We start from the raw sequence: 26,391 nt of genomic DNA on the forward strand, positions 1-26,391 counted from the left end.
TTAACAAAAACAGGGCAGCCTGTGAGGCTTGAAAAGAAAATCAAATATAAGACAAATCATAAGAAGCCCTATTTTTTGAAGGGAGTAGTAAACCAGGAAGTGATCCAGACAAAAAAACATCAGGTAGGTTTAAGACTATTTCAAATTTATTTGTAGTAAGGGTTTTCCTTGGAGAATGCGAGCTTCGTGGATAAAGAGATAACCATCAAATAAATTTGGGGGAGTTGATAGATCTTAAGCTTTGTAGAGAAGTGAGAGCACAGAATGATAGGGGGAAATACAAGTGATACCCTGTGGAAGAGAAGGAAGTGCTTTTGGTAGCCAAGGGGCCTACACGCCCAGGAAGAACATGAACCTGCCCTGCCCTACCCTGCCCTATGCAGGAAGTTTCAGGACAGGTCTGAGCAGAAAATGTACTGCATTGTGACTTTGACATCAAAGATGGCAGTGGTCCTGAGTGCAGAGGAACATTTCCTCTTATAATTCATGATGAATGTGATGTGTTCTAGGCTGTCTGACAAATCATTTCATGTTTTCTTTTCTGCAGGATAAAGGATTTGCAACACTGGAACATATGATTTCTCACTGCATTTGTCTCTGGAATCTTAAGGTTCTGTCAGGGGTGATAGCGATTTCTAATTCTCCTAAACATCATGTTGCCGCTTAATCAGAATCCAAATTGGACTGATTAAGGGTCTGAGGCAGTTTGTCAACTCCTGCATACTTATGCTGATAAGGAAGTTGGCTAAGATTGTGTTACACGGAAAGAAAAGAGGCTGCAAGGCACCACCGTTCATGCATTCAACCAACACTTAGGCCTGCCTCCTGTATTTCAGGCACTGCACCAGGCCCTGGGAATGCAGAACCAGCTGAGACATGGTCTGCTCAGGGAAGCCTTCTCTCTGGAGGACAAAACAACAAGAAAAGTGCCATTGGAGGCTCGTCCTAGGGCATGTGGCAATATAGAGGCAGGACGGCTACATCAGCCCTGCCGTGTCCTTAGAACAGGGAGTAAGGATCAGAGCAGTATCTCACTTCTAAACCAGACAACAAGATTGTAGGAGCTTTCCCCTGACCGGCAAAGGAGTGGCTTTTTAAAACAAGCCAGATATCCATCTTCTAGGGAGACCCTGGCACGTGCGCGTTGCCTCTGCCAATTTTTTGTGGACGGAAATCCCTAGGAGGGAAGAGCTGGTGAGTGTTTGGAAGTAGAGGAAGTCCCTCGAAAGGGGCTGCATTTCCTAAAGGGTGTCCCAAAGGGGCTGGACTATTTCCATCTGGGAGAAAAAGACTCCGGCAGGGAGGGCACGGGAAGGTGTATGTCTGGAGGCGTGTCAAGGCTTTTTCCATCTTGCCTGATGGGGCAAGAAGGAAAGATTTGTTCGTTTTATTTATTTCTTTTCGATTTTTAAAGATTTTTCTTTTCCCTTTCCCCTCCCTCCCAGCCACTCCGGTTTGGGTTTTCCATATGACTCATAATCCCTTCCGAAAGTGGAGTCGAATTCATAAAAGTGGTGGAAGGGGGGGCAGGCTGGGAGCCCCGGGGAGTCTTCACTACCTACATTCCCACTCAGCCCTCGGCGCGAGCGGCGGCCGGGGCGGGGACGCCCAGCCTGCGCCGGGGATGGCGGATACTATTCACACCCCGGCGGCCGGGACCCGGTGACTGGGCGCGGGAGGGTCTGCAGCGGGCGGCGCTGCAGCAGCAGCCTCGGCACGGCCGCCGCCGCCCGCGGGCGCGAGTGTGCGCGGGTGTGGAAGGCCGGCGTGCGGGCCGCGAGGGGTGTGCGCGCGTGAGGCGGAGCGGGGCTCGCCCCTCGCCGGCGCCAGCCGCCCCGCCGGTGATCGCTCTCCGGCCGTCTCCAGCACCTTCGGCCCCCCACGGCCGTTGGTCCGGGCGGGGGAGGGAGAAAGTGAGACTCGGTGTCATCACCATCCATTGTCAGGAGGGGAGGAAATTGGAATCCAGCAGTGGCGAGCAGCAGCTGGGCGGTCACATCTGGGAATGCAAAGCCGACCTCCCCCTCCTCCTCCTCCTCCACCACCTCCTCCTCTCTCACCCAGGATCACTTCCGAAACCACTTCGCCTTCAGCCCCTGCCTCGGCCAGAGGTTTCATTTTTAACTGAATATTTGCGAAAGCTGGAAGCGTGCGAGGGGGGTGGGGTGGGGTGGAAATAGCGGCTGCTTCTTTTCCAGGGATTTATTTAATGGGGATGTGTTCAAGGCAAGAGCGAATTCAGAAGGATATCGACGTCGTGATCCAGAAGTCCAGAGCCGAGAAGGACTGCCTGTTTGCAGGTGAGTTCTCGCCTTTCCGGAGGCTCCGACCCAGAGCCAGCTTCCCTTGCCCGCCCGCCGCCCCCCTTCCCAGTTTTCTGACCGCGACGTGTGTGGCTCGGGCTGGGGGTGGGTTGCACGTCCCCGTTCCGGGGTTCATTTGGCAACAGCTGCTGCAGCGGGAGCGGGAGCCAAAAGGGGGAGGGGGCGCCAGCCTCTCCCCTACTCCCCTCCCCCCTCCCCCCCCCCCCCAGTCTGGGGCGGCCACCAGCTCTGGGGGCAGAACCACCGTGGCCCGAGCCGGGGTCTAGCCGGAGGGGCCGTGCGTGGTCTTTTCAGCCCCTTGTGGATGCCCGGAGCGTCCCAGCCCGCCTCCGGGCTTTCGGCAGCGGCGGCCGAGCCGGGAGGGGAGGACCCGCGGGTTTGCGCAATGGGCTGAGCGGCGGCGGCCGGGAATGGAGCCCGCTGCGCTGCGCTACGCTGCGCTGGCTGGCTGCGCCCGGCGCCGAGGCCCCCGGGGGGCAGCGCTGGCCGGGTCTCCCCGCCTTCAGCTCCAGCTAGTCCCCACCGACTGGCAGCGCGTTGCCCCGGAAAGAGAAGGGACTCCCGGGGTTTCCGAGGCGCCCTGCTCCCCTGCCTGGGGGTCGCCTTTCGTCCATTTTGCTCCCCCGGGAGAGGGATCGGATTTTGCTTTCTCAGCCGCGAGCTCCGCGGGGGCAGCTTCCGGCCGCCCCTACCAGGAAATTCCCGCCGTTGCCATGGCACCCGGCACTTGTTGCGGGGGGCGGCCTCCCGCGGCACCTGGCCCGGGGTGCGCAGCATCCCCTTCGGCGTGGGGCGGAGAGGGGACCGCGCGGCTCTCCTGCCCACGCCTGCCGCCCCGCCGGGCCTTCCCTTGGCTCCACTAAATAGGGGGCCCAAGTCCTGACCGGGGTTAATAACCCAGTTAAGGGGTAGCTTTTAACAGGACTTTTCCGTTTCAGATTTCAGATACTCAGACTCCACCTTTACTTTCACCTACGTTGGCGGCCCCAAAAGGTATTTGTGTGTATAGAGTTGCTTCATTTCCTGTTCACAGGCTTGTGTTTCCTTTGTTCTTAGCATGTTCCTTGTTTGGGTATTTTTTTTTTTTTTTTCTTGTTGCTGTCCTTTAGCCACATCCCGAACTTGAGGTCCCTCCGTTTTGAATAACAGAGGGGAAATAAATATGCCTGATTCAAGTGTGTCTAAGATCACGCCACAGGCAATGAGCAGAACTCTTGCACTGTTCATGTTCTGCTGTAGTAGCTTCTTGAGACGTTTGGGGGTTGATGGAGTTAAGCGGGTGCAGAACCGGAATACTAGGTATGAAGTGAAATACATAAAAGATGAAAGATGTCACAAAGTAGTTCGATCACAAATAATAATTTTCCTGGTGAGTTGGGGCTGCATGTTTTCATATTTTCTGAAGGTTGACATAAATATTCAGTCTCCCAATTCTCCATACCTTTTTTTTTAAGGAGTGGTATTTTGTTTTGGAAAGAATTTGGAAGTTCTGTGTAGCTGGAGTGTATCACTTCTCTCTCGAGGGGGAGGTAGGACAGATGCCTATATTAATACTAGATTGTTAACAGTGTGAGAGAGGTCCAATTCCAATTTTGTATTTATGAAGTAGAGTTACAATGAAAGGTAGCCATTAAAATATGACTTGCTGCCTTCACTTGTTAAGTTAGGATTTTCTGGGACACAGGTTGAAAAAAGCAGTGGCCACATGTGAGAACTGTCAGAGATTTAGCCTTACTGTTAGGACGTGACACGCAGTATCATTTGATCACATTCCAAAATATTGCTTAGCTAATGGAAATGTTTATGAACATACAAATTGCAAAAGAAGCTTTCCTCTGTAAATACATTTTTTTAAGGTTGGAATTAATGTGAATCTTTAAAATGCTTAGGATCTGTGCTGAAGTCTAGATATCAAAAAAGCTTTAATTAAGACGGTTATCACATTTCCCATATGTACAGCCTAAGCCTCAGGATTGGTGTATTGATTTGATTAACTAGTTGAAAATATAACACATATAACATGTGTACTTACTGGGAGAGAATGAAATTACCATACTTCTTAATTTATTGGGGTGCTGTCATCTTTGTAATTATGAATAAAAAGAATAACCGAGAGGAGATTCAGCTGAATTAATGCTGCTCCTGCACTGACTGTCCCAAGGAGGTTGGTGTATATCCTTTTGGATTATTTTAGCAGTTAAAATACGCCGTGTGGCCCGTTGAACACATTCTCTCCCATTCTCTCCCAGATATCTGTTCAGGTAGATATCTACTTGAGTAGTCAGTTTCACAGTTAGGTTGTTCACCCAGTGAGAGGTGCGGCCTGGGGAATGCTGTGGGTCGGTTTTTCAAATAACTAGCTTATTTTCAGTAAGATACTTGAGTTCTTTTGGGCTCAGTTTACTTATCTGTACAATGAGGGAGTGAGCCAGACACTTAATCTCTAAGATCTGTTAGATGCTGCAGTAAGATTCTTTATCAGCAAATTATTGAACTGGTGTTAACACAGCAAGAGGTGGAAAAGGTATGAATGCCTCCAGGAGCAAAGCCAGGGGGGTTGGGATGAATAATTAACTAATTAAGATAACATCAGTTTTCACTGTAGGCAACCAGTACCACGGTTGCTCTTCAAGTAAGAGAGGTTTCCTTTTCTATGTAATCCTATTAAGGGATAGTATTTTCTTCTGTCTCTGATTTAAATACCTGGGACTTGTGTCTGTATTGCAGAACATACCGTCTGTTAAAGAAGAAAAATAACTCTTTGGGACTGTTGGTGTGATTGCTTTGTCTCCCAGAAAGCTTGTTCTCCAAAACAATATATAAAAGGTTGCTTTAGTATAATAATCATAATCCCTTTCGTGATAATCCTTTATGGATTTATAGCTAATGGCAAAGAAGACATTTTTTTCCTGAAGAGAAAAAATGCATTGTTTTCATTAACTACATTAGAATCTGATACTATGTATTTCTCATTGTGGCATGTCAGTTGGGCATTTAAAATTTTTTAAATCTCACTGTTTTGATTTAAAGTGTTTATCAACTTCTGATATTCCATTAAGAGTGTCCTTTCAGGTAAGCTAGACTTACTTCACCATGAAAGGAGGTGGGAATCTTAAGGAGAGATAGTACATGATTATCTTGAATTCTTTAGCTATCACTTTCTCTAAACCATTGAGGACATATTTAAAGAATAATTTTCAGTTCAGGTTGTAGATAAATTAAGCCATTGTCTCTGTGTCACACATTCTAAGAACAAGTTACACTTTGTTCTAATGGCAAAGGTTAACCTTACATGCTACTATTCAAATAAAGAAATAATATTGAGAATTTTTGTTACATGTGTATGTTTTATGTTTCTGTGGATAAGAGGAAATGCCCAGAGGCAGCTGTGTCTGGGCTGGCCAGTGGCCTAGTGAATTGGCCTTTCGTGTGGAGGTTGAAGTGCCCGTTAACATTTGCCATTCTGCTGCGTCGGTCGACTTTTGGTGAGAAATGAGGGAGAGCCGATGGTCAGCTGGGAGACCGAGTTCAGTTAGTTTTGCCTCATGGGAAGGTACAAGGAATTCTTCTTCTCACTTTCAGATGTACAAACTGAGGCTTAGAGAGTTTAAGAAACATGCTGAGATGTACTCAGTTTGGTGAAGAATCTACGGAGTAAACCCTGTTCTGTCCCACCAAAACCTGCGCTACAGTAGGTTTCTCAGCCTCCTTGACCATGGGGACACTTTAACATTGAAAGATTCTGTGGATACTTATTTGCGAGTGATAGTTTTAGTGTCACTTCATTGAGAAATAATGAGAAAGGAGGTGTTAAATGTTACGAATTTGGTTATTGGTACCATCTTCAAGTGCTTGAAAACATGGTATGTATGCAGCCTAGATCACTTTATTCTAGCAATGCTCCTTGTAACACCTCTGATTCCCGGGTTCCTTAGAGTAACTTCACAGCCGTCAGTGGTTCAGGGCCTGCCATAGGCACCTTCTCGGCACTGCTCCTTGTTTCAGGGGTGTGCCAGCGTCTGGCCTCAACTCTAGACAGTTTGGAAGTTTATGCAAAAGTCATTCCTTCCCCATACTTGTCATGCTTCTGATCTCCTGCCTCCTCCTTTCTCCCTTATCGATGGACAGTAAAATCCTTAAGACCCACAAAGGTTTGGGGTTCTTCTGGTCCTTCATCTCACATGCATCAGTCACGCAGTTAGTGGTAGGAGACACAGAAAGGGTAAAGTGGGTAGTGACAGCTACTAGAGATGGGAGAGCAGGCTGAGTCAAGAAAGACAAGGATTGGGCAAGGGAGCCCGATGGGCCTGGCCGGGGACCCTGGGGGGTTCCCTGATTGTGAGCTTCCAGCAAGGAAAGTATTGTGAGGATACAACTGAGATTTTAAAAATACACAAATAGTGTTGATAGTAAAAAAAAAAAAAAAAAAAAATTGAAAAGAAGAGATAAGCCAACAAAAAACAAAAAGAAACACACGATTTTTCCATCTTCTATTAAAGTATTAGAGTTTATTCTTTCAGAAGTTTTTATGTCTGTATTCATATAAAGTATATACATCCAGATTGTATTATGCTCTTTTTTTTTTTTTTAATTTTTTTTTTTTCAACGTTTATTTATTTTTGGGACAGAGAGAGACAGAGCATGAACGGGGGAGGAGCAGAGAGAGAGGGAGACACAGAATCGGAAACAGGCTCCACGCTCTGAGCCATCAGCCCAGAGCCTGATGTGGGGCTTGAACTCACGGACCGCGAGATCGTGACCTGGCTGAAGTCGGACGCTTAACCGACTGTGCCACCCAGGCGCCCCTGTATTATGCTCTTTTGAGACCTCACTGTTTTTTTTCACCCAAGAATGTAACAATGTCTTCCTTTTAGAAAGGATATGAGAATACAGAAATGTTAAACGGAGTTTTCTAATCAAGGAGTATGACTGCAGGACAAGAAATCTAATGTTAGGAATTACTAATGAGTTAGAAACTTAGTATCTGGCAGAATGTGCAGAGTGTATATACATATATATAGTGTATATATGTATACATATACCCATATACCTTTTATCGTAGGGACAGACACTCTTTCACGTGGTCATTGGTAGAGTGGCATCTTTGGAAGTGTGTCCCGCCCCCCGCCCCATCTTTTAGGATGTAACATGTAAATGTTTTAGAACATCACGTGTAACACTAACAATAGTGTCAGCAATCCCTCCAATCACATGCTACCTCTTCTTTCTCCTGTGCCTTTGCACGTGCTGCAGAACACCCGTCTACACCCTGTCTTCCCACCCCTTCCCTGCATTCATTGTTGGATCTTTGCTAAACCACATTCCCCTCTGAGGAGCCTTTCCTGGCATCCCCTTGCCTATCCCTGTATTATTCTTTTAGTTTTTTTGTTTTAATATTTATTTATTTATTTATTTATTTATTTATTTATTTATTTATTTTGAGAGAGAGAGAGTGTGTGTGTGCATGAACAGGGGAGGGACAGAGAGAGAGGAGGGACAGAATCTTCAGCAAGTTCTGCTCTGTCAGAGCAGAGCCCGACATGGGACTCGATTTCATGAACAGTGAGATCATGACCTGAGCCGAAGTCAAGAGATGGGTGCTTAACTGACTGAGCCACCCAGGTGCCCCACTGCTGGATACTTCTAAAACCATGATGTCACATTGGGTTGTTAGCATCTGAGTTTACTTGATCGTCTGTCTGACCTTGAGCCTCTGGGAGGTAGGGCCTGTCCTATTCACTGCATTTTTCCCTTGCCCCTAGCTCACTGCTTAGTACACTATGTTTTCTGAATAAGTAGCTATTGAATCAATCATTATAGGAATGCTAAAAGGTCTTTTGGCAGGTGGGGAGCAATTTCCTAACTAAATGACTAGGTGTAGAGATGATCACATACTTCAAAAAGCCCCAAATCTGGTAATGTCACTTGCAGTGGACTCTCTTAAGAATCCAAAAGTTGCCTTGCCAAGTTATAAGCCCTGTGGCATGCTCAAATGCTTTCAGGGGACAGGAAGATAATGCAGTGGCTTAACATTTGAAGAGAGTTATGAAGACTATGGCACACTGGAGAGTTTGGACTCTTAAAAGTATTTAATTTCAGTTTAAAAAATCAATAGCACTTTGGTGATTAAGCAAATTTTCTGGGGGCCCTAAATCACCTGGGCTCCCAGTGTTGAATTTCTTACTCATGGAATGTCATGGAGAGAGACAAGCTACTTGATTGCAAAAGTGCATTTGTTTTGACTTTCTTAGAAAGGAGGAGTGTACAAAGGTGTGCAGGAATGGGGACATCGGGAGGGTGGCAAAGTAGAAAAAGATCATCTGAAAAAGATTAATCAATTTTCATTGTGAAAGAATTACATACTCACTCTAGAAATCTTGAAATACACAATTATTTTGAAACTATCAAGTGCTCCTTAAGATGTCATAAGGGAAAGAATGATCATTTTTTAAAATCAGAAATTACCGCATTCCTCTTGGCAATGGGGACTTGGTTCCCATAATCTTATACTGTATCAGTTGCTATTTTTTATAGTGTGTTCCTTGGAGCCCTGAGAACAGACATTGGAAATTGGGGTGCCTGGTGGAAGGGAGTGCAAAGGAAGCCGAGTGAGGGAATGAGATCTGGGCTCTCTCATCCCTTTGTAGACTATAGCTGCTTTGGCTCTTTTCTGTGTACATTTTTTTTGAAAAAAAGTTTCATTGTTAAATGAATTTCAAAACCACTGACCTAAAATAGCCACCAATTTTTAACACGAATTTAACTTCATTGAAACTTACATACTAAAATATTTAAACCCCGTTTACTTCACGGGTCAAGATAATACTCTTAATCATCTTTTTGGTCACAGTCTCTGCTATGCCTTTTGCCTACTGTACATCCTATGTTTGCAACAAAGACGAGTAGGTATTTTGTCAGCTATTTTACATTTTATAGCTAAAGAAACTTAGGCTTAGGCCATTTAAATAGCCTACAGTTAGTATGAAGCAGAGTAGGGATATATTTCAGTGTAAGTCAATGTTTATGTAAGGTTGAGGGGCATTGGTTGAATTGGCATGACTAGGATAGTTGGGAATGTTTGAGGTTGGGGAAGGATTGCTTAGTGGGATGTCAGCCAGGGGCAGTACTGAACATTCCACTGGTTGGCAAGGGAAGTGCCCGAGCCCAGCGCTGAGCATTAACAGTGAGAAAATTATGTACATTGGCTGTGGAATCCTTACACAAATATTGGGCTGATCCGTTTAAATTCCCCATCATTTCTCTCAGCAGCATTTTGAAAAATACATATAAGTGAAAATTTATCAGTCCTAAAAATATTTTGTAATTCTCTGCACAGATTTGCTGTTGGATAGATTGTGCTGTAGTTGATAACTCTTGCTTTAAGACAGCTGCCACTGACTTAGTGTGGAATTGTAAAGTTATTGGCGTGTAATCTTTCTTTTTCATTCTCTAAATTTTTGAAATCTTATTTTCCATGTACCCTCAGGAAACGCTAATAAGAAATAGGTTTTTATTAACAAATAAGGCTTGTCATTCCTATTTTATTGTGACATAATTTAGGTTTTCTGTTCCGTTGTCTCACTTAAATGGTGGACACTCAACCCAGCCTATCAGAACAACTCGTGATTTCCTTGTTAAAAGAAGCTTCCCTTCCCAGCCTTTCCCTGATATCACATCATTTGAACCTCAGGTCTCATGTGTCTCACCTCCCTCTTCATTTCTTTCCACTTCATAGGCTCCTCTGCTGACTCTTCCTTTGAAATCACTGTGGGCATCTTCATCCTTCCCAGGGTCCACATTTGGTCCTGGCCGTGATCACCTTGACTTACGTCAGTCACTTTAACCCAGTGTTTAAAAATTCTAGATTAACAGCCCCTCACCCATCCAGTTCATTGATACCTGAACTCTTTTAAGTATGAATTTAACCGTAGCATTTTTTCTGCATGGAAGCCTTCAAATGTGACCACAGTTTTCTCCATATCAAATTTAAGCCCCCATTCTTGGCTTTCTAGGGCAACCTTCTTCTCCAGTCGTATGCATTTCTTAGGCTTCCACTGTTTGTTTATTGACCTGGTCTCTTCATTCAACAGCAGGTTGTATTTAGTGCATTAAGCATGCACAGCTGTTGAAGGTTTATTGATTGATAGATTCTGTGTCACAAAATACGCTTGCTTTGGATATCATGTTCATGATTTTTATTATCACCAATGCCAGTTCATTTAATCTTTTCTTTGACCACAGGTGGCATCTCTGTGAAAATATATGACGAATTTATGGTCAAGAAGGGGATAGAGTAAGATCATGAGTAGGACAAACAGAATAAGACAAAGTGAGATCTGAGGAGGATGGGATGAGAATATGAATAGTTCTGGGTAGTTTTCGGTTCATTACAGAGTAATGGCAACAACAAGTTTTGGGTGTAGTTCATTTGCATATCAGTGACATCCCAGTTTATGGCTGACACCTTCTTGGTATTAATGGTGGTGGGAGGGGGAGGGATGCCAAAGCAGAATGTTAAATTTAAAAGGGAATCATCCACTTAAACCTTTGTGCAGTCAGGGGCGCCTGGGTGGCGCAGTCGGTTAAGCGTCCGACTTCAGCCAGGTCACGATCTCGCGGTGCCTGAGTTCGAGCCCCACGTCGGGCTCTGGGCTGATGGCTCGGAGCCTGGAGCCTGTTTCGGATTCTGTGTCTCCCTCTCTCTCTGCCCCTCCCCCGTTCATGCTCTGTCTCTCTCTGTCCCAAAAATAAATAAACGTTGAAAAAAAAAAAAAAATTAAAAAAAAAAAAAAAAAAACCTTTGTGCAGTCAGATCAATTTTCTCTGTATAGGAAGTAGCAGAAAGCTAGCTGCTAACAGACTTTCCCCAAGAGGGTTTCTTTCTGAACATTTTGAAATGTAGATGGAAAAGATCTTACTCATGGCCTGCAAGTGTCCTTAGGATTTGTCAACCAACTCAGAAGTGCTGTAGTTATTTGGGTTTTCATCATTGTTTTGTTTAAAAAACAAGTATAGGTTGTTATTCCAGGAATCCAAGAATCACTTATAGAATATTTACTGTACACAAAGTGTAGATTGGAGCCAGAGACTCAATGTAACTACTTTACATTTGTTAGGCTTTCGCAGCTATGAAGAAAAAAGTTCAGACAGAATTGGAAAACAACAAAAATGCTGTTAAGGACAGAGCTGTGTCAAAGAGAGAATGTAAGTCAAAGAAAAAAAGTCACAAAAAATCAATATTCTGTTTAAAGACTAGAATTCTGGTTCCCAGCAGAGTGCCTAGAATACAATAAATATTTCCTATTATTTCATTAAAAAAAAAATGTTATTTATTTTGAGGGGAGGGGAGAGACAGAAAGAAAGGGAGTGAAAGAATCCCAAGCAGATCTGAGCCGTCAGCACAGAGCCCGACGTGGGGCTTGATCCCACGAACCATGAGGTCATGACCTGAGCTGAAATCAAGAGTCAGACGCTTAACCAACTGAGCCACCCAGGTGCCCCTTTCCTACTACTTCTTAAACGACAGTCATATTTTTCTTACATTATGTGATAACATTCCCAAACTGTTTAATTAGGTGTTAGGTGTATGGCCAAATATGTCTGGGAAATGCTGAGATAAACAATATTAAACCTTTCTAATGGTTGGCATTTTAGAGCTTTTTATATATTACTGTACATTATGCATATGCAAGAGGTGAATGAAGTATTCAGGCTTTCTCAGACTTATTTGAGCACAGATCTGGAACGTCTTGAGAGAGTTGTTTTGTGGAAAACACTTTGGCAAACTCTGAGTCTTAGTCATTAAGAATAGTTTTTGAGTAAACAGCAGTATAGTAGAAATAGAAATTGCCGATTCACCTTGAGCCCTGAAGAATTTATTTTCGGTGATTTTTATAAAACTTGCTTTATGACCAGGAAAGTTTTGGTTAAAGGCATTTGGCATTTCGTGCCACTCACTGTTTTGTATGAGGGTTTATTTCTCTGTGTCTGTCACTTTGTTCTCAGTCGTGTTGAATCCATTTATGAGGGCTTTCAACTATTCTTCTTCACAGCCTTGAAGCCAGCAGGACCCAGTCTGGTGCAGGATTAGAAGTCAGCCTCATAAGGAAGTGTTTGAGATAAATAATGATTTTTGTGTAGCAGAAGTACTCATTATGTCCTCTTGAATTCTGCCGCTTTGACTGCAGTAAGGCTTCTTAGCAGTCTTTGGTGGAGTATATACTTTTGGAGAAATTCATGGTAAGGGAAATCTGGAATTTATCTAAATGTTTCTTTCTTTCTTTCTTTCTTTCTTTCTTTCTTTCTTTCTTTCTTTCTTTCTTTCTTTCTTTTTTGATAAATTACATCTAGAAATCAATGAAAGTATTTTATACAATTTCCACCCAGTGACCAAATGAGAAATTTACTGAAGGGGTTTTAAAATCTTTCTCAGAGTTTTTCCAGCATTAGTCAGGAAGCAAAGCAGACTCTTTTAAATTTTCAGACAGCGTCAGCCATTAAACTTTAGGAAGTCGTCTTACTTTCGGTAACGCATGAATGGAGAATGAAGCCAGTGCTTTAAAGTGTACTCCTGTGGACTCAGGGCCAGGTGTATATTTTAAATGATGCATGTTAACAGTAGACCCATTCTTACATGAATAGTCCATAGCTGCGGTGATTCAGGGAAGCCAGTGGAACCTCACAGATACTGGAAATCCAGTAAATTCTAGGTTTTTCGTTTGAAGTCAGTGCGTAGAATCTCAACTGAGTGAATTCATGGTTGTGATAATACGTTTGTCAGTCTGTATGTTTCTGTGGCATTGATCTTCTTAAGAACAAAGTCTTAGATATTGTTATGGTGAAGATCTAAGCAGGATGTTAAGATCCACTTCATAAGGTAGAAGCTGGTGCTGTCATCATTTCTCATTAAAATGCACCACAGCTAGATCTGAAAAAAAAAAAAAAAAAAAAAAAAAGGCCCTCTAGCTGTCAAGCAGTCATCACTTTATTATCACCACAGAATTTGATATGATTTCTCTAGTGAATGGTCAAATTCATTTTTAGTTAGCTAGGAAAAAAATTTGAATAATTCACTGTGAGCCAGAATCTTTCCTGATTCTTTTTGGAGCAGTCCATCCTTATGGGAAAACCAGCCTAGAATGGTGATTTAATTAATTCAATTAATATGAGAATTGCATATTCTTGGCTGAATGTGACGCCCAAATGATAAAATTTGGACGAAGAAAGATTTTATTTTATTTTATTTTTTAAAAAAGTTTATTTATTTATTTATTTTGAGAGAGACAGAACACAAGTAGGGAGGGGCAGAAAGAGAGGAGGACAGAGGATCTGAAGCGGGTTCTGTGCTGACAGCAGAGAGCCCAATGCAGGGCTCGAGCTCACCAACGTGAGATCGTGACCTGAGCCAAAGTCGGCCACTTAACCAATTGAGCCACCCAGGCACCCCAACCAAGAAAGAGTTTAAACTTCATTTTTTAAAAATCATACTAGTTTGGTTTTCTTTTTAAAATGAAGTATAATTGACATATAGCATCGTATTAGCTTCAGGTGTACAGCATAATGATTCAATATTTGCATGTAGTATGGAATGATCACCACAATATGCCTGATGAACATCTGTCACCACACGTAGTTACAAAATTTTCTTTCTTGTGAGAAGGACTTTTAAGATCTACTCTCCTAGCAACTTTTAAAGATGCAATACAGTGTTTATTAACTGTAGTCACCATGCTGTATATTATGTCCCCATGACTTAATTAGAACTAGAAATTTGTACCTTTTGATCCCCTTCACCCATTTCTTTTATCCCCATCCCCATTTTGATTTAATATGAGCTTTCTGTGTTGACTTCCTATGTCATTGATTTAAAATTTCCAGTGTTCTCGGGGCGCCTGGGTGGCTCAGTCGGTTAAGTGTCCGACTTTGGCTCAGGTCATGATCTCACGGTTTGTAAGTTTGAGCTCTGCGTTGGGCTCTGCGCTGACATCTTGGAGCCCGGATGGACCCTGCTTCAGATTCTGTGTCTTCCCCTCTCTCTGACCCTCCCATGTTGATGCTCTGTCTCTCTCTGTCTCTCGATAATAAGTAAACGTTTAAAAAAAAGTTAAATTTCCAGTATTCTCAATTCTTGATGTCCAACATCCATGAAATCCTTTCCAGCTGTAGGTAATTGGCATGGAAAAATCTACTTAGGGCAGGAGTTTTGCAGAAGCTTTTTTTTAAAACAGAAGTGTGACATTTCCTGTCTTTGGGGTACATTCTCGGAAATGTTACATTTCAGACGCACTTTTAAATGAAGATTCAGGTACTTACCATTACATCCCTATTAGAATGGCCAAAATTCAGAACAGTGAAAACACCAGATGCTGGTGAAGATGTGAAGCAACAGGAAGCCTTGATTCATTGACAGTGGAAATGCAGAATTGTCCTGTCATTAGAAGACATTTTGTCAGGGGTGCCTGGGTGGCTCAAGTTAGTTAAGCATCCAACTCTTGACTTCAGTTCAGGCCATGATCTCTTGGTTTATGAGTTCGAGCCCTGTCTCGGGCTCTGTGCTGACAGCTCAGGGCCTGGAGCCTGCTTCGGATTCTGTGACTCCCTCTCTCTCTGCCCCTCCCGAGTTCGTGCTCTGGCTCTCAAAAATAAATAGCCATTAAAAATAATAATAATAAAGGGCGCCTAGGTGGCGCAGTCGGTTAAGCGTCCAACTTCAGCCAGGTCACGATCTCGCGGTCCGTGAGTTCGAGCCCCGCGTCAGGCTCTGGGCTGATGGCTCAGAGCCTGGAGCCTGTTTCCGATTCTGTGTCTCCCTCTCTCTCTGCCCCTCCCCCGTTCATGCTCTGTCTCTTCCTGTCCCAAAAATAAATAAACGTTGAAAAAAAAATTAAAAAAAAAAATAATAAAAAGAAGACAGTTGGGCAGTTTCTTACAAGAATAAAGATGTTCTTACCACAGTGTCCAGCAGTCACACTCCTCTGTATTTACCCAAAGGGGTTGAAAACTTAAGTTTACACAAAACCCTCACATGGATATTTATAGCAGCTTTATTCAAAACTGCCAAAACCCGGAAGCATCTAAGGTGTCCTTCAGTTGGTGAATGGATAAATCAACTGTGATACATATAGACAATGGAATATTATTTAGCACTAAAAAGGAATGAGCTATCAAGCCTTGACAAGACATGGAGGAAATAATTCCTATGACTAAGTGAACAAGACCAGTCCGAAAGGCTGCATACTGTATGATTCCATCTAAATGACATGCTTGAAAAGGCAAAAATATGGAGACAGTGAAAATATCAGCGGTTGCCAGGGGTTACAGGAAATAATGAATAGGCGAAACAGAGAGTGTTTTTAGGGCACGAAAAATAACAATGGTGCATACATGTCATTATACATTTTTACAAATGCATAGAATGTACAACACCAAGAGTGAGCCCAAGGGTAAACTATGGACTCTTAGTGATAATGATCTGTCACTGTGGGTTCATCGTTAGTAACAAATGTACCACTCTGGTGGGGGCTGTTGATCATGGGGGAGGCTCTGCATATGGGGGATAGAGGGTATATGGGAAATCTCTGTACAATTTGCTCAATTGTGCTGTCTCCAAACTGCTCTAAAAATGAAAGTCTATTAAATAGCCAGAAAAAAAAGAAGTCAGGTGCTTGCCAAGACTTTTTCAACTTCTAAATAAGGATTCTGATCTGTTGAAAGTTTAAGAACTTCTTTTTACATGATACAGGCATGTAAATTTGAATTAGGAAAATATAAAATTAATGATTTTTATTAAATAAAAGTGCCTTGGCATAAAACTAAAATGCATAGCCTATATTATGGATTTAGTATGCAGCTAATTACATAGCAGTCAGTCACCATTTTAAATTATGTTTCTATCAGTTTTTTCTAAGTATACTAAGCAATAAATAATCAGTATTCCAAGAAATACTAACACCTGTTACAGAAATTCTATGCCTGTTAATTTTTTAGTTGCCGTAGAAATACATAATGCCGGTGAACTTTTCAAATAAAATCAAGTAGGAGTTGGTGCCATCAGATATTTCTGTGGCTGAATACTGAGCGTAAACACAAAACATATTTGAAATGTGTATGTTGTTGTCTCGCCTGCACACATGATGCACGGATGCCCCCACAGACATTTGTGTGCACATACCTGCAACACATTGAAGTTACAATGCGTTTTACGTTTTCCTCCTAAACATGCAAAAATAACCTAAACTGCATTTGCAGACATTAAGAAAATAATAATATACCTATTTCTTTCTCCCTAACCACCTCCCCACCCACAACATGCACATACACTGCACAGGCACACAGTTCTCAAAGATAGAAAGTAATGAGAACTTCATCGCACTGGAAAGTTTTTGTGGGCAGGAGGAGTAGGCAGGTGAGGGACACCTCATAGTTTAAAAAACTAATGATTATGGCTTTTAGAACCACCACAGATATACATACAATTCTTGTAAGTCCAGCTTTAAATTGGACCATGTTTACAGATTAATTGTAGTCTAAATATTTTTCAGGGTTTATGAAATTGCATTTTATAGTTTCCAAAGGAAATATTTCCAGTGTTGGTTGAGTTATAAGATTATTATTTTTTTAAATGTTTATTTTTGAGAGAGAGAGAGAGACAGTGCACGAGCTGGGGAGGGGCAGAGAGAGAGGGAGACAACAGCAGAGATCCTGATGTGGGGGCTCGAACTCATGAACCGTGAGATCACGACCTGAGTCGAAGTTGATGCATAACCGACTGAGCCACCCAGGCACCCCAAAGTTATAAGATTATTTTAAACATTCTTTGTAACTCCTAACATTACAGTGCAGTATAACAGAATGGACAGATTGATTTGGTTTCCTTTTAAATAACCAAATGACTTAACCTCTTTGAAAAGTCTTGATTTTATCATCTGTGAGATGGCGATAATATTGCAAGGTTTTCAGGATTGAACTTGATAACATGCTTGGGTCCTGAAAACTACTGTCAGGCTCAGTGGTTTGCTAGAAGGAATCACAGGGCTCAGAAAGCTGTTATACTCACAGTTACAGTTTATTATAGCAAAAGGGTACAGAATAAAATCACCAAATGGCAAAGGCTCATCGGGCAAAGTCCAGGAGACAGGCACAAGTTTGCAGGTGTCTTGTCAGTAGAGTCCTATGGACACACTTAATTTTCCCAGCAGTGATGTGGGACAGCACAGGCAAAGTGTTGCCAACCAGGGAAGCTCACCTGAGCCTGGGTGTTCAGGGTTTTTATGAGGGATCAGTTACAAATGCATGTTGCACCTTTATGAATTGACCTCAGCTACTCAGAATCCAGCCTCCCAGAGCAAAAATGGTTTCACCATACATCATATTTGTTAGCATAAACTGTCTGAGCAAAGTGGTATTGCATGGCCCAAGACTTAGGGCATACGGAAGCACTCTTACCAGGCAGAATATTCTAAGGGCTCAGAGCTTATTTCCTTGGAACTGGCCCAGGGCCAGTCTTGAAGACAGGCCTTTCTTGGGAATGTGCAGGCTTTGAGCAACCAAGGCTTGCATTAACCCTTTCCTGCACATACGCTGATGTGTCCAGCTCAGCACCTGTCAGAGCAGGCAGTACTTGATATTATTAGTTAAGCACTAGCCCAATTCCTGGAACCAGGACCTCAGGAGCAGGCAGAGTAAGGAAAAAAAAAATTGCCCCCCTTTTTTGGTAGGACAACTGCTCTGACTGGTTTGGAAATATAAAATTTTCTCCATTTCTCTACTATCATTGAATAACAATTTCTAATAAAAATTACATTAAATGTACATAAAAGTAAAAAATAGCAATAGCATATGTTTATTTTTATAATTGCATGCTATTTTTTTTTTCCCGATAAATAACAAAGTATATGTTCACTTGTATAATTGTGTGCTGGGTTTTTTGTTTTTGTTTTTTTTTCAGTGTCACAAAGTCCAAGGCTAAACTTTTATCATTTTTAGAATCTAAAGGTTCTCCAGACCCACTTTTGGCCATTATCAGGTCACCACAGCATTCATTGATAATGCTTTTCCTCTCCACTAGTCTAGATTCCTGATCTTCACCTACAGTTCTAGAATAGTTAGGATTTTTATTTATTTATTTATTTTGAGAGAGAGAGAGAGAGAGAGAGAGAGAGAGCGCACGTGTGTGTACATTCACAAGCAGGGGAGGGGCAGAGAGTGGGAGAAGGAGAGAATCCCAAGTAGAGAATCCACACTTGGTGCTGAGCCCAACTCGGGGCTCGATCCCACGACTGAGATCATGACCTGAGCTGAAATCAACCATCAGACGCTTAGCTGACTGAGCCACCCAGGTGCCCCTAGAATAGTTAGGATTTTTTATCTAACCTGAAAAATTTTAGGTTTTTGTTTATATTCCTTGTTTGCTTACCCTTGTATTTTTTTTTTTTTCTCCATTCTTTACCTGAGTTGTGTAATACTGGAGATTAAGTAGTTTCTCTGGAAAGGCAGCTGAAATGTGTTTTAGGGCCACCACAAGAGCCTTTGTCTTGCAGGTACCTTGCAGTGTCCCAGTCTCCCTGATCCTTAGGAAGTCAGGGTATATTCTGATACATGCAGCAGTTTCTGCTGACTTTTCTTGCATTTTCTGACATGTAACAACCTTCTCTGTAGGGAAAAACCTTTTTCTGTTGTTGCTGTCGTTTTTATAGGGAAAAACTTTTAATTTCACGGCTGCGTCATCGCTTTGCCCAATAGGCAAGTGGTGGTTCCAGGGCCGAGTGACACAGGGTAACCATGAGATGAAGTGCAAGTGCAATAGTCTGTTGAGGGGCAAGCTCTCACTTTTGCTGATGCTGGCAGATAAATGTCACAACTTCCTCCTACACAGCAGTTAGCTAAAAAGTTTCAATGTATGTATGTATGTATACGTAAGTGAAAAGCATGAATTTTGTTATCAAGAAATAACTGAACAAAGGCTCACTAAACAACTGATACAGGATAAACAGATCCTAATTCTTGCTTCTAAGTTACTGTCACGTTTTTGTCCCAAGCAAATTTCTCATTTATTCCATGGAAAGGGTAAATGAGAAGCTGTTGGAAGGAAAAGGTGGCTAAAGCAACTTTATACACTGGATTGCCTCAACATTTACATTTTTTTAAATGTGTATTTATTCATTTATTTTTTTTTTTAATTTTTTTTAACGTTTATTTATTTTTGAGACAGAGAGAGACAGAGCATGAACGGGGGAGGGTCAGAGAGAGAGGGAGACACAGAATCTGAAACAGGCTCCAGGCTCTGAGCAGTCAGCACAGAGCCCGATGCGGGGCTCGAACTCACATACCGCGAGATCGTGACCTGAACCGAAGTCGGACGCTTAACCGACTGAGCCACCCAGGCGCCCCTAAATGTGTATTTATTTTTGAGAGACAGAGGGGGACATTGCTAGCGGGAGCGAGGGGCAGAGAGAAAGGGAGAGAAAAATCTTAACAGGCTCCGTGCTCAGCGAGGAGCCTGATGCGGGACTCAATCCCACGACTGTGAAATCATGACCTGAGTGGAAATCAAGAGTCAGATCCTTAACCGACTGAGTCACCCAGTGGTCCCAACAGCATTTACATTTTTAATTAAAGTATCTGGTTGATAATTTAAATTAATTTTAGGGGCGTCTGGCTGGCTCAGCCGGTTCAGCGTCTGACTTCGGCTTGGGTCATGATCTCTCGGCCTGTGGGTTCGAGCCCCGCATCGGGCTCTGTGCTGACAGTTTAGAGCCTGGAGCCTGCTTGAGATTCTGTGTCTTCTTATCTTTCTGCTCCTCTCCCGCATGCGTTCTCTCTCAAAAATAAATAAATATTAAAAAAAAAAAAAAGTTAATGTTAAGTCGTGTTGTAAAGGGAAAGATCCTCAGATTCTCTGGGAGAAGGTGTTCGGGACCAGATATTTACCGTAAGCTCACCGCTTCTGCCTCCTTCGTTACCCTGCACCCGTGGTCTGTAGCCTTACTTTCTGTAGCCCCCTCCCCTCTACTTCACACCCCCTCCACGTTCTCTATAAGCTTCTGGTGTTTTATCTTTTTCCACAGTGACTCTCAGGGCTCTTGGAGTTGCTATGACACGTAAGGTGGGAAACAGTGCGGCTGAGCATAGGGGTCATCTATGAACCAGCCGTGTTCCCATTGCTCCTCCATTCACTCTGTGTGTGTCTGTCTTTGTGGGAGTCTGTATGCAATTTCTGTGGAGCAACTATTATCACAATTAAAGCATACCACCTGGCAAATACATGAATTGATTTCCCCCACACCCCCCAGAAAACTTGCTTAAGTGCCGCACACTCAGAAAAGAAAAACAGTGTTGTCTCATACAGTATGTTTCACTTTCATGTGCCTTTCCTCTCCTAGAAACTAAGGCCGCCCTGCTTGAAGGGTTAGCCTCTCAGTAATGTGGGAGGCCATGTGTAAGAAGACAGAATTAGAAAATCAGATTTAAATTAAAAGAGTAAAATCTTCATCTGTCTGGCACAGATCCATCAGCCCTGTATGTTTTTATGACCTAAGGGCATGCCTGATTTTCATAAAAGCAATGCATTAGCATTCAAACAAACAAGCAAAAATTATTTTTGATACCCTACTTGAAAGGGTGCATGAATACTTTAAGTGTATTAAAAATTTCACAGATGGTTGAAATTGTATAAAATGCTGAGTTTTACCTTTTTTCATGCATTAAAACAGACCTTGTTTTCTTAAGAATGAATTTACGTAGATACTTTCCCTAATAATAGGACATTAGTGAATCTTAGTTCCAACTCAAAAGAATATGTATTACCATAGGTATACTAGAACAATCAAATCTGTCTGATTCCATTAAAAATCCTACTTTTTCCTAAAATCTTAAAAGAACTTAATGTCTTAACTATTTCTTGTTTTATTAAAAACAATTGTTTTAGGGGACGCCTGGGGGCTCAAGTTGGTTAAGTATCTGGCTTTTGGTTTCCTGTAGGCTCAGGTCATGATCCCTTGGTTTATGAGTTCAGGCCCCACAACGGCTCTGTGCTGACAGTGCGGAGCCTGCTTGGGATTTTCTCTCTCTCCCCCTCCCTCTGCCCCTCACCCGCTTGTTCTAGCTCTCTCTCTCTCTCTCAAAATAAATAAATACATAAATAAACTTAAACAAACAAAAATGTTCCAGTGAAATACAATTGAGCAATTGAAATTTGTTTTCCCAATATCTACAAGCTTTTTTTTTTTTTTTTTCTTTTTGGCTTTAAGTGTGTTTGGCTTTGAATCCAGTTCTTCCATTCTTGAAGGTCTGTTGGGTCACTGATCTATGAGGCAAACGTCATTTAATCATCCTGGATGTGGGTGGACGGTGACTTTTAAGCATCTTTTATTTCTTGTCCCTAAAATGGTGAGGGGGGCGGGGGTAGGCTTTGGGAAGCTGGAAAAAAGCGATAGTGAACATTCCTCTTTGATCATCTATAGTAACAAGTTTATTATTCTTATAGCTTCAAATAGTCTGAGAGCTTCATATAAAACTTAATTTCAGTTTCAACTAGTTGTGAAGCACTTAACCCAAAATAAAAGTCTTTGATTTTTAAGTTGTAGAGGAGACTCCAGAATCAAAACAGAAGTTTCTTTCATCCTGAAGTTCTTTAGAGTCTGTGAGAAGGCCTGAGTGAAAAAGCAAACTGTTTAGTTTGGTCATTAAGGGGGAACTAATTAATTCAGTGGTTACTGTGATTGGAAACCAAATAACCGAGCTTGTTAGAATCGTTTCTAAAATGGCACAGACTTTGTTCAGGGACGAGAGGGAATGTAAAGACATGGCTTTGTGACTTACTTTGGTGGTTTAAAACCTTTCCTTGTGTTTTGTTTTCTTCTGTGCTTGATTTCATAGTTATTATTTCACATCCTCTGATTAGTGCTTTGGCTGCAAAGCAGTGTAACTGTTGCTCATGGTACCCTTGGTCATATGGGCAAATGGCAGTACTGATGGTGGGGTATTGCTGTTTGGTCAAGGCTGTGTCATTAGAAACTTGTTTTCCCAAATGTCAGTACATCCTCCTCTTCTGCTGAGTGGAGAAACCTAGATGTGAGGTGAGGCTGATTGAATACACACCGGGGTGGGGCTAACATTTGATGTCAGCTTCTTTGCTTGTCGATTGTTCGTTGCCTTTAAATATGAACAAAAAGGGTTACCACCAAGAATATGAAAGTAACATTTGCTAAGCTAAATTTTAATGAAATCATTTTGGCTTATTTATAGTCACTTAACATTTTCAGTTCATGTGTTAATATTAATTCTACTTACTGGTGAGAAAGTACAGAAAATGTTATTCAGTCTGATAACCACCTTGTTATTAGAGAAATGTAGAAGTTTGGCATTTTAAATATCGGATGTTTCAAGTTAAAAAAAATTGCCAGTGTCCTGTAGCACGGAGAGATAAATCTGTGCCTGCTTGTGTCCCTTTAATCTTTCCCTTATAAAATTAAGCCTAGAGGCCTTATACTATTTTAAATTTTCAAAATTAGGTCACATAAATGTTGTGTCAGACTTCCAATTCATAAGTAGTATCCTTACGAATAGGAATATAGGATATATTTATATTCTAATTGCTTAACTGTGGACCAGAGGTGAACTTAGAATAATGATGGTGTTTTCAAATGTTAGTAAACTGTTTTTCTGTGAACTCATATACAAGTGTGATGGCTCCCCGCCGCCCCTCCCCTCCCCCCCCAGCTAATATTAGAACATATGGTCTGATACATGTGAGTACATTTGGGGAAGGCAGGACAGAAATCAGGATTGACCTGGAAAAGACTTGGTCCCAGTATTTGTGGATTAGGAGGGGGAGGGACCAAAAAGGAACTGGAAAAGCAGTGACCAGTAGATCGAAAGGTTTAGCAGCAGAACTGGGGTAGCGGGGCAGGGGCAGGGATTTCTCCTAAAAGGTTGAGGAGAGTTCCTGTGGTCACTCCCTGCTGCAGGGCTCAGACTGAGAGCCATCCACCTAGGAAATGATTTAAACACCCTGTTTCTAGCTGGAAGGTGAATGCTTTATTTACTTTGAGGAAGATGTTTGACCCCTCAGTAGATTCCATCAATTTCAGATGTAGTGTAAATACATTTTCCCTTTGGCTATTTTACAAGGACATTGAGGATTAATTGTATTTAAAAAAAAGTAGCTCTTGAACTCCGGCATGGAACTCCCAGGAGATGAGGAGCTGTTTATCATTTTCTCATCATTCATTCTATATTCATTCATTTAACAAACATTTGTTGAATACCAATTACACTGAAGACACTATAACAGGTGCCCTAAATGGGAATACAAAGATGAATGATTAGGGTGACTTCTGCCCTCTTTATATTATGTGTTCATATTTTATTTTTAAAATTCCCAATATGTGTAATTGTGCTAGGATATAACATTGCCAGTCTCAGCAATAGTTGATCTTTGACGAATATCACTGACATATATATTTACTTTGTAAGTTCATTTTTCCTTTCCGATTTTAGAACTACTCTAACTTCTACTGTAAAAGATATACAACATAACTTCATGTTTTTTTCCTAAATTATAATCTGTGCTATAAGAACTATTTTTTCTTATTTAAAAAAAAACACAAGTAATAATAGCAAACAAACAAGAAAAACAGCTCCTTACACTTTACTTCTTCCATTTAAGATACATCTATCGTATTTTTATTTATTTAGTTTTACATGTGTCTTATTTTACATAGCACGCCTAGAATCGTTTGTTACTTAATGAAAATATTACTAGGTAGAGGCTTAAAAAAGTTTCTAATATTTACATTCTTTTTAAAAAATTTTTAAAGTTTATTATTTTGAGAGAGAGAGAGAGAGAGAGAGAGAGAGAGAGAGAGAGAGTGCGAGCCGGGGAGGGGCAGAGAGAGTGTGAGAGAGATCATCTCAAGCAGGCTCAGCACTAGCAGTGAAGAGCCTGATGGGAGACTTGAGCTCACGAAATGTGAGATCATGGCCTGAGCTGAAATGAAGAGTCGGACGCTCAACCAAATGAGCCACCCAGGTACCTCTCTAATATTTATATATTTTTTTTTTCAAAATTTTTTTTCAACGTTTTTTATTTATTTTTGGGACAGAGAGAGACAGAGCATGAACGGGGGAGGGGCAGAGAGAGAGGGAGACACAGAATCAGAAACAGGCTCCAGGCCCTGAGCCATCAACCGAGAGCCTGACGCGGGGCTCGAACTCACGGACCTCGAGATCGTGACCTGGCTGAAGTCGGACACTTAACCGACTGAACCACCCAGGCGCCCCTTTATATTCTTTAACTAGCATTACAAAGCATGTGTTAATCCATAGTTTGAATTAAAATATGTTAATTATCAGGGATATGAACTTAAGATATTTCCAATGAATATTGATAGGATGTTCTAGTACAAGAATGCATGCTCTTAAGCAGGCTCCACGCCCGTACTCCAGAGTCCTGATCGTGGGGCTCGATCTCATAAGAGTGGGATCATGACCTGAGCTGAAATCCAGAGTTGGACACTTAACTGACTCAGCCACCCAGGAGTCCTTTAGGTGACTTGTTAGCTGGTTGGTTCTTGAAGTTCATTGAATAATGAGTGAACAGTTTTGACTAGCAGCCTGAAAATGTTAATCTTTAATTTCAATCAGAGCAAGTGAAAGCAGATAAATTAATAATGTGTGCCCGATTCTCTATTTTGGGTCTGAAAAGAAATAAAGACTCTACCTCCTAAATTAGGATAGAACGGAGGAGTATTTCTCTCCTTGATTATTTCTCAGTTTGGAATTGTGTTTTTGGAAAAGGAAAATAATAGTGCTGATGTCAGTAGCCTTTGTCACTGCCAAATGACGTAGATACTTTGATGTTTTGAACTAGTTGTATAAAACCATAATTAAGCGTGTAGTCTCAGATGAATATCTGTAAAGATGTACGAATGCTGAGCTAACATGAAAATTATGGGTTGGAAAAACGGTGGATTGAGAATAATAAGTGGTAACTAAAGTTATATGTATATATTCATTGATTCTGTTTCTCTTCAATTTACATAATGTCATAAAACTGATAAAGTGCCTAAGTGTAGACTTGACAGAGAACCAGCATCCAACTGCTGCTTAAATCACATGAGCCTGTCAGAAATGTTATGACAGTATTTTAGGGATAACTTATTGTTATTTGTGAACCACGGTCAGGAGTGACTTCTAGGACTCATTTGACTTCATCTTTATAGCATAGACTTTTAAAAATGATTATATCCGTATGGCCGCTTCGAAAGCCAGTTTAGTAAGTGTCACAAATGGCAGATATTTCTCTTCCTGCCTGCTGTTCCTTCCCCAGAAGCAGGGTATGGGATGAGGTCTCTTTGTAGGTGGTGTGCTTGCTGGTCAATCCAGGGACTCGTGGTTCTTTTGCATTTCCATCCAGTGAAGATCAAATCTTAGCATTGCTGTTGCTTCAGCTGGTCCATTTATAGCAATTGCTCCAGACTAGTTATCTGTATGTTTCTTTTTCAGGAATGCAGGTTTTCTGATATTCCTAATCATTCTTTTTGTATTTAAAAATGTTTTTAGTTGATTAAAGAATGGGGATCAGCAATCCAGGAATTCTGGAATGCACAGCAGTCTTTCAGGGCATGGAGCACCACAGGAGAGCTGTTTGTCTTGAAATATGTGTGTGTCAGGATGCGTTTATTTGCTAATGACAAAATACTCAACTCAGATTGGCTGAAATAAAAAAGAATTTTCTTGTTTATCTGGCTCTAGATTGGGTGGTAAACTGGGTTTCCGAGTTGACTGGTTTAGGGCTTAACAGTGTCTTCAGCAACTTGGTTTCTTTTCAGAGGTCGACTCTTGCCTTCCATGTCGGCTAGTATCCCTTCCTCGTGGGATTGCGAGACAGCTGCTGAAAACTCCAGTGCTTTTTCCTCTTCCATATCCAGAGAGGGGAAATGCTTTCAAAAGCTGATTATTTTAGGCCTCAATTCCATTCCCATTGCTAGAGTCAGGGGTAAAATTAGCTGTCCTCAAATTAGCTACCCTGAGGAAGATAGGATATGATGATGAATAATAGGAACAT

The 26,391-nt window shown here is 41.8% G+C and overlaps 1 protein-coding gene across 1 annotated transcript in view; it reads left to right on the forward strand.

The window, feature by feature from the left end:
- Window positions 1-1,582: 1,582 nt before the first annotated feature.
- PARP8 (poly(ADP-ribose) polymerase family member 8) overlaps window positions 1,583-26,391 on the forward strand; it is a 183,114-nt gene continuing 158,305 nt past the window's right edge. The window contains exons 1-3 of the mRNA XM_086678542.1: window positions 1,583-2,111; window positions 2,199-2,300; window positions 3,263-3,317. Coding sequence (XP_086534668.1) covers window positions 2,006-2,111; window positions 2,199-2,300; window positions 3,263-3,317 — 263 coding nt within the window. The 5' untranslated portion in view covers window positions 1,583-2,005. The remainder of the gene's footprint in view (window positions 2,112-2,198; window positions 2,301-3,262; window positions 3,318-26,391) is intronic.

This window comes from Puma concolor, chromosome A1, assembly GCF_028749965.1.
Source record: "Puma concolor isolate L17-30 chromosome A1, mPumCon1.1.hap2, whole genome shotgun sequence".
In the NCBI taxonomy this organism is placed as follows: Eukaryota; Metazoa; Chordata; class Mammalia; order Carnivora; family Felidae; genus Puma; species Puma concolor.